Source organism: Tauraco erythrolophus, chromosome 4 (assembly GCF_009769465.1).
Source record: "Tauraco erythrolophus isolate bTauEry1 chromosome 4, bTauEry1.pri, whole genome shotgun sequence".
NCBI lineage: Eukaryota > Metazoa > Chordata > Aves > Musophagiformes > Musophagidae > Tauraco > Tauraco erythrolophus.
In genome coordinates this window covers 83,074,987-83,084,114 of record NC_141468.1, presented here as the reverse complement: position 1 = coordinate 83,084,114, position 9,128 = coordinate 83,074,987, and the positions used below count along the sequence as shown (strand labels likewise).

At 43.4% G+C, this 9,128-nt stretch overlaps 1 protein-coding gene across 1 annotated transcript; it reads right to left on the bottom strand.

The window, feature by feature from the left end:
• Positions 1-722: 722 nt before the first annotated feature.
• Positions 723-8,093, bottom strand: RERGL (RERG like). The gene is made up of 5 exons (XM_086610826.1): positions 8,023-8,093; positions 7,836-7,892; positions 5,428-5,501; positions 2,114-2,262; positions 723-1,005 (listed from the first exon to the last, which is right to left on the bottom strand). The coding sequence occupies exons 1-5, from the start codon at positions 8,072-8,074 to the stop codon at positions 723-725; spliced, it is 615 nt and encodes a 204-aa protein (XP_086466952.1). The 5' UTR covers positions 8,075-8,093.
• Positions 8,094-9,128: the final 1,035 nt, after the last annotated feature.

The following is a 9,128-nucleotide window of genomic DNA, read 5'->3' as shown; positions in this document are numbered from 1 at the left end:
TTCACTAAAATTTCAGTTCCCACCCTCCTCAAACCTCTCTACTTACTTTCATCACCCAAGAAATAAAAGACACTGAAACAGGAGACAATAATGCTGTGATTATTTGCTTCCTTACTTCTGGTGCCTCTGCAAGGCAACTTTGCAGGTAAATACCTTCATAGATTTGGTGTCTTAGCGTTTAATTCACATAAATTTCAGGTATTAATCACCTTTAGGCACTCGAGGATCTGAGCCATCCTTCCTTGAGTTAAATACATTATCATATACAGCAGTAGTATTTTGTTTTTCTTTAGTGCAAGTGCTTGTGCACAAAAAACAACTACTCAGAATTCTGAAGTAAGATTTTAATCAGCAAGGCTGAGTTTTTCAGAAATAACTGTTCATACTTCAGTCGCACCTAGAAGCTCTATCCAAGACCATCTTGGTGTTGAATCAATACAGACTAGAACTCTCCTCTGAATAACTTAGGAGATAAAGGGTGGGAGGAGCATCTGAAGGGTTTAAGTGACATAGCCCTAACACAGTAAATCTGTAGTAGAACTGGAAATAGAAGGTCAGGTCTTCTAGGTCTAGACCCTGTCCACTTGACCATACTATCTCCTGCCTTTGGTTTCTACTGTCTTGTCTTCCAGACATTGACCTTTGGAGGAAACTGATTGAATCTCCAGAGCTGCCTGTGCTCCATTATTTCAGCTTGTTCCTACTTCAAGACTAACCATCTTTTACACAGATTTCCTTCTCTTTCCAAACATGTTGTTGATTAACTTGGCCATTGACTTTGATCCACTTGGTCGTCTTTTTTCCTTCACTTTGAAATTTGAGGTGATATTCCTGAGGACTTTCGTGAACATTGCCACAACTTCCTGATAATGTTCTGCTGCAGACAGTTCACAGAATTGACACTTGTTATCCATTGCCAGCTTTTGTCCTTCATCCCAGCCAACTTCCCTCATGTGGCATAAATCCTGTTTATTACCAACCAAAAATACTGACGACTCGACCATTCTGAAATCAAAAAGGTTCTGATTAGAGAAAAGACACATTACAATACCATGCTATATGCTGTGCTACAGACAGCGTGTATGAAAAGTATGTATGTTCAGGATATCAGGCATTGCAAAAAACCCAAAAGTACAAACCAACCCCCTAACCTTGCCAGGTAGAGTTATAGTTTTCCATTTGCCATAGTCAAACGTCAAAGGATTTTCCAGACAAGCTATTTTCTATGAGTAAGTTTTCATTTTGGTTCCTCTACTCAGTGAATTCATGTATTTTTTCATCCACTGCACTTTTCATACTCTATACTGCTGAGTATATTGTCAGCTCCTGGACTTTATGAAGAAGCAAGGTGATCATTATCTCCATTTGTAGATAACAGACTAGAGGCAAAGAGATGCATCAGTGTCAGTAGCACAATTCAGAAGAAAACACAGAAGCCTAATCCCAAGTTTTTGCTAAAATTACTCCTTCCAGAGAAACACTAATTAAGAAAGGTCAGCAGTAAAACAGACAGAGAAGTATTATTTTTGTTTTACTCCACTTCTGATATAAAGGAAAGGATTTCACTCATTTATTTAGAGAGCACCTCAGCTGACTGAGGCAGGAATACACACCACCACAGGTACTCAGACTTGTAATTTTGGTGGTTCTTTTTAAAGTCAGTAGTTTGTTTCTTACCATATGGTCACCCATGTGCACAGATAACATTGGGATCACCGCCGAAGGCAGTTTAGGAGCTGTTCATGGTATTAGATTCATTTATTGTGGGAAACGCTTTTTTCAACACCCACATTGGTGTATCTCCATTGGTAATAGAGTAAGGAAGTAAAAGCATAGACTGACTTTTTACCCATGTAAATCACAGCAGACAGATTTATAGGAGTTATTTAAATAGTAGTGCTGTAAGAAATAAGAACAAAAATCCTGATGTACTTGGCTTTGGATAAAATGAAACAGATTGCAATTTGCAACACAGTTTACTTTCAGGTACCTTATTGTTGGTGTTGTGTTACGCCACTAGGATGCTGCTGGATTTTAATCGCTACTAGGATGCATATAGCTCACAGAAATGTTCTCAGCTTTTTTGTATGGGGAAAAAAAAAAAGCCACTTACTTTTTACAAGCTCTTATGTGAGACTCTCGGATCCTGTACAGCAATGCTTTTGCAAATGCAAATGATGTTCTGTCACTGATGTCATAAACAATGATAAATCCGTCAGCCCAATGGAGCTCATCTGTGAGGGAGAACTTCCCTTGCTGTGGCTGAAAGAAGTTCAGATTCACATGCAAAAAGAGTATTACTGTTGTCACTTCAGAGCATTTTCTTTGTCACTGTGAACATGAGAATGTTGTATCTTTTACTGCAAAAGATACTAATGGGTCTAGGTGCTGGCACTGACTTCAGGTGAGTCCTGCTCCAGAAGCTTAATAAATAACTAGCACTACAGATGGCACTTTAGACCACTGACAAATTAATTGTGACGCATTTACACTTTGTTTAAGCAGTAAAATTGGATAGCCTGTACAGCCATTCCTTATGCTGAAAATTCTGCAGTCACACGAGAATGAAACATACAGAAGCCATCAATATTTATGCAGTTTCTGGTTATAGCTCTGGTTTGCATGTTCCTGATATTCTGACTACAGTAAGCTTAATTAATTTGTTAAAAATTCTTTGTTCCCACTCATTTGTTTCTTCTTCGCACTGTTCAAGTCTGAAACAGTATTTATCCATAAGATAAATTTCTAGAGAGCCAGAAAAAAAAAAATCTCCTTTCAATCTGCAGTTGACCTTAATGAAACTCATGACAAAAGTCACTCAAGTGATAATGGGGTTATAACAATCCTTGAGTCCCTTCACCCCAAGAAAGTGTCACACTTTGATTTCTAGAAAGGAACAGCTGCAAACTGTTCCATTAAGCTACAGAATGTAATTTCAAAACTATTTTAAATCAGCTTATCCCTGCAGATGATCTGACAACAGCCAGCAAGATTATGTGACCCAAGATAGCTTAAAAGATCGGAAGCCAACCAGGAAAAAATTAAAATAAAAAAATTGACTTTTGCTCTGTGGAAAACCCATTTTGAATAGTAATTTGAGGACTGTTTACGTTGTTCCCTGACTAGTTCAGTATTCTGCTACTTACAATGTGTAGTCTCCACTGACATCCCACCCTGGCTGCCTCGATTAGCTCAGCATCAGGGCAGCACTGTAGCATCATAAACAGCTGGACTGGGAAGGCCATAACTTACCATGAGGGATGGTAACAGAATGCTGGAAGTGAAGGGGGATGCACAGAATCATAGAATGGTTTGGGTTGGAAGGGACCTTGAAGATCACCTAGTTCCAACTCCCCTGCTGTGGACCTAGACCAGGTTGCTCAAAGCCTCATCCAACCTTGCCTCCAGGGATGAGGCATCCACAACTTCTCTGGGCAACATGTTCCAGTGCCTCACCTCCCTCAGAGTGAAGAATTCCTTCCTTATATCTAATCTAAATCTCTCCTCTTTCAGTTTAAAGCCATTGCCCCTTGTCCTATCACTACATGCCCTTGGAAAAAGTCCCTCCCCAGCTTTTTTGTAGGACCCTTTTAGGTACTGGAAGCTGCTAAAAAGTCTCCCCAAAGCCTTCTCTTCTGCAGGCTGAACAGCCCCAACTCTCTCAGCCTGTCTTCATAGGAGAGGTCCTCCAACCCTCAGATCATCTTTGTGGCCTCCTCTGGACCCACTCCAACAGCTCCATGTCCTTCTTGTGTTGGAGGCCCCATAGCTGAAGGCAGTACTGCAGGTTGGGTCTCACAAGAGCAGAGAGGGAAAAGATGAAACAACAAGTTTCCAGAACTGCCCAAAGACTTCAGCATCTTTAATACAACACGTCTTTAATGCTCTAGTGACTGTAGGGCAGGTTTAGGGGCAGGAAGGTGTCTTGTGTGTGTCACAGCTGTTTCCCAGATGGAAGAAGGGACAGTGAGCTTTGCAGAACAGTGATTCAGCTACTAGAGGAAAGCCTCACAGAGCAGGAAGACTTCAGGAAGCAGAAACAAAAATGGCAACTCTTCCTTCCCCAGTCTGGCCTCCCTGCTTTTCTACCCCAGCTCCCATGGGATATGGGAACTCAATATCTCATCCATCTCTTTCTAGAATCACCAGTCCTATCAGAAAAAAAGCAATAGCAACACTACTCACTACCCACTCCTCTGCAGGCACTAAGAAGTCAGGAAGAAAGCAGCAAACAGCTAAAGTCAGGCCTTGTTCCTAAGGAAGAACTGGTAGAAGGCAGCTCAAAGAGTGCAGGCAAGGGGAGCTGCCCTTCATGCAGCTGATCTCTGGTCTCCTTAAAAACAAAACGGTACCCAAACCGTAGCAGCCACAGTCCCTGCCCAGAAAGCAGTCAAATCTGCTTTACCCTAGCCAGCTGCCACTCCCAGTGTTTCAAGTATCTTAATAAAGAGCTGTTCAGTTACCACGGGATTTAATATGTCAGTAAGTGGAAGCTACAGGCAGGCTTAGGAAAGAGGTCTGAGATAGGTGGAAGCAAGACCACAGAACAGATTCTTCTAACAGATTGCATGGCAAGGGAGGAGTCCATATTGTGTCACTGCACAGTGACTATTTCAGGATTCCTGAGACAGGCAATGCTATTGCTTGTCTCTAGGAAGGCAGATTTGTTTGGTGGTTCATTTTACATGCTCGCTGGGTAAAGTTTTTATGTCCTTGACTTTAAGACTGACTGAGAATTTCAGTGCTTTGGCTTTAGTATTCATTATCCTAGTTGGCAAGAGGCAAGACCAATCTCCAGAAGAGATCCTTGCGAGCTAATGCCATCAGACAGACCTACGTAGGTCTGCATGTGTTACACAGCACCAAAGCTTCTCTATTCCTGTAACAGCAGGAAAGAAAGTAGTACAAAAAACTTTATTACAAAGTGGTTTATTGTGATCAAAGTTCAGCTGTTGACACGTATAATCCTGGATGATGGCTTTCCTTGGATCTGTTCTGTGAATGCAAGTCTTACTTCCAGGCCTGTCTACTGTGACCATTTCTGCAGACATTTAATAAACTGCTTGTTTTATAAACTACATTTCATCCATTTAGGGCATTTGAGAAAGCTGCACATAATCCTGTAACTTATCTCTGTATCTACCTATACAACGCAGAAGTGGGAAAAGTTATTTCTGTTAGTAATATTCCAAAAACATAAAACTACTTACAGAAAATTTAAGCAATGAAGTGTTTCTTCCATGAAATGGGAAAGTACTCAGCAGTTCTGAGCCACAGGAACTATAAAATTTCAGTTTCATTTTACAAAAAAACAGAGCAAGCACAAATTCCAAGAACCAGACACAAAGGTTGTAACCCCCCCAACTCTTTCTACCGTTACACAGGCAGAATGAAGAACAGCCTTTCTTTGTCCCCTAAAATTCTTACCTGCGAACAAGGGTCATAAATTTCCAAATGTATCTGCCTCCCATCCAGGCATAAGTGCTTAGTGTAGATGCATTCTAAAAGAGAGATGGCATCCAAAGAAAACCAGCATTAGTGACTGGGGATGGTGGTGAGAAGAAAAGGCAGAAAGGGTTAGATTCCATAATACTGAGGGGACATTTAGTGCCTTGAGTATTGTTTGTTTTTTCAGGGGTTTTGGTGTTGTTCTAGGGAGTTTTTAGTTTGCTTGGGGTTTTGGGGTTTGTTTTTTTTGTTTGGTGGTGGTGGTGGGTTGGTTTGTTTGTTTTGAGTGGGTTGGGTGCTTTTTTAACTACACACTGGAAACAGATTTGTTTCATTTTGCAACACCAGAGCTGCCCAACTCAATTTCACTGCTGTTCCCATCAAAGTGTTGGTGCAATGAATGCTTTTAGACCCTAGGAGGCAAAGAGGATGCACAATGCTCAGAATGACCTATGCCTTGACATACCAAGGCTCAGGATTATGAAAGTAGCAATCCAGCCTATGCATAAATTCTGATCCTGCACAAAAATAATTACTTGGTAATAATGTTTATTTACCATGAAATCCAGTGCTTTAAGAGTTTTCATACTCAGTAGCATTAGACCAATAGTATTTACAGGATCATGTCCTTAGACTCGATCCCATTTCCATCGTGTCATTTCTCGGGTTTGGGACTCTCCACTAGCACCCCTGGGAACTCTACTGCAGATAGACCATCACTGTTACTTTAAGCAGCGTTTTATTCTAAGCAAGCATAACTAACTGGTGTTCATGGCACTGGCCACCAAAAGGCTGTCTACAACGTAATTCCTCAGAGTTACTGAGCTATAGAGATGAGAACTGGTGTTGGCACTGCTCAAAACAGACTTCAAATTGTGTATGATCAGGGCATAGATATGGTTTATGATCTCTGGAACTTGGCATCTCCAGTTCAGCATCACGTTCATCTTAAGCATTCTCTGTGCATGTCTTAAAAGTTCACCTGATTATGAACTATCAGTCCAAGTATCTCAGGGTATAAAATCTGCAGCCCCTTGGTGGTTTTCATAATCAATTTTTTTTTTTTATTAATACTTGGACTCCACTAACAGTGGGATGATCTGTATTGCACCACTCATATTCCCGACTTTCCTCCCCCTTCCTCCTCTCTAGAAATGGAGCTAAACTTATCTTCCAACAAACATTTGTTAACAAATTAATCGTTTTGGGGGTTTGACATGCCTTTTCTGAGCCTTGCAGTATTGGAGACTCAGAACAAGGCAACCTGCTTTTAGTTGCAGGTGGCTTAGAGACCACTACATAACTTACCTGTGACAGCTTAGACCCAGATAAGCCATCTGGGACACAAACTGTCTTTTCAGTCTGTGTTTGTATAGTAACAAGTCTTGGTAGAGCATTTATGCACAACCAACTCTACTTTCAGAATAAGTTCATTTGGATATATTCGATGCAATTTAGCTTAGTACTTCTATTTTATTTATGGATCATGGAAAGCTACTCTGATTTTTGTAAAAAAAAAAATAATTTTTTTTTTGAAAGAGTACTTCACTTTAACAGGGGAAAGAGGGGTAGATAGAAATCTCCTTTCCTTGTTAAGTTTTGGGACTTCTCATGCCCTGTCAGATGAAGCAGCACACTGCCAAAAGTGTTCCTGTATCAGTGAAATAGTGCTTCTACCTGCCATGTGAAAGTTCAAGCCCTGCTTTGCCGTCTTCCAAGATCTTAGAAGTGTCTTAAGGATCAGTGTATTTATTCTGGCATGAATGAGAAGTTCTATCCTCAACACGGCAAGGCTTTCCACAAAGCTATCAAATCAGTGCATTCCTGCAAAAGCGAGGGGCTTTGCATCATGCTTTGATTAACCAGTAGTGCTTGATAAACAATCTGTTTCACCTCTCCTCTAGAGCTGAGGAGGAGATACTCAGCAGAACAGATGCTGGGGTGGGTTTTTTAAGCCTATTTCTTTACTGTCGTCTTTATCTCCTCTCTGATGGAGCTGACTATAATCTACTGGCGCTTCGCACCGCAGCCCGCTTATCTTTCCTTCCCGAGCCCCTTCGCAGTCGCTGTGCGCTGAGCACTTCGCCCGTGCCCGGGTGCGCTACCGGAGTTCTAAGCGATCTCCCCCCAGATACTCGCTTCGCCTTTTCCCGTCTTCAAAGCTCCTATTTCATCACGAACTCCCGTTGATACGCAATCGAAAACTTACATCTTTCCGAAAAGTCCTGTGAAAACTGCGTTTCTACCCAATTTCGTGTTCAAATAAGCGTTCGAAGCGTCGCATCTTGCATTCCACGGGCGACCCGCGGCCCCGAAGGGCGGCCCCGCACCTCCCCGCACCCCGGCGGGCCCCTCCGCCGCCCCCGGCCCCGTGCCGCGGCGCTCACCGGCGTTGGACGCGTACTCCCCGATGAACCGCCTGGTCAGGAACCGCACCGCCAGCGCTGCGGGAGGGAAGCAGATGCCGGTTCAGCGGGGTCCCGCCGGGCCGCGCCTCCCCCTCCGCCAAGCCCGAGGCAAAGTCGGGCCGGGGGATGGGGGCAGTGACCGGGGCCGCCCCCCTCCCCGCCTTACCCGACTTGCCGGCTCCGCTGCCGCCCAGCACGGCCAGCTTCACCTCGGTCATACCGCCGCCGGGCCGCGCCCCGCCGCCTCCGTGGCTTTATAGCCGCCGCGGCCGAGCGCGGCCCCTCCGGCGACACCGCCCAGCAGCCCGCCTCCCGCCGCTGGCCCCGGCGGCTTTCCCCGCCCCACCGGCGGGGCCGGGAGGTACAGCCCCCCGCGGCGGGTCGTGCGGGTTCATCCTTGCTGACAGGCGCGCTCCTTCTCCTCGTCCCCTCCGTCCTCGCCCTCCTCCTCCTCCTCCTCCTCGTTCCCTTCCGTCCCCCCGCCTCGTCCGCCACCGCGCAAACTTTCTTCAGGCGGCTCCCCCCCGCCGCCGCCTCCTCCTCCTCTCTCTCTTGGCAGAGCGCAAAGCGGTTAGAAACTGGGAGGGAAAGGGAAAAGAAAGGAATAAAAAAGGAAAAAAAAAGAAAAAAGAAAAAAAAAAAGGAAAAAAGAAAAAAAAAAGAAAAAAGGGGGAAAAGGAAAAAAGTAAAAAAGAAAAAAGGGGAAAAAGGGGGAAAAAGAAAAAAAAAAAGAAAAAAGAAAAAAGAAAAAAAGGAAAGCAAGAAGGGAAATACATTCAAATACGTTCCCCAGCTGTGTGTGTGTGCATTTGTTCGTTTTTGCTGTAAGTTTGTTTGCAGGCTGTCATCCTTTTGTATCGGGAATGTGAAAGTGAAAAACACGAAAAGTGACTGCCTACTTACTTATTTATTTATTTATTTATTTATTTATTTATTTATTTATTTATTTATTTATTTGAAATGCTTCTGGGGTAACTTGCTAAAAAAAAAAAAAAGTGTTTTGCGCTTCTCTGATGTTCTCTGCCCCACGTTTCAAAACTCTCTTCACTCAGTAAACCTTTGATCTTGCAGAAGCTTAGGCGGGCTTGCCTTTTTATGTCTGTGAATGTTTTTATTGAATTTCAATTTAAAGTTATGTGGTGGACAGTGGTTTGCCGAGGCTTACAACACTCCTCTGAAGTAGGAAAATATGACACCTGGAAAGTGAGACACGAAGGGCTAAACCTGCAGAAAAGACACTCTGAGTCTGCTGTATGTTTTCTTTCATTATGA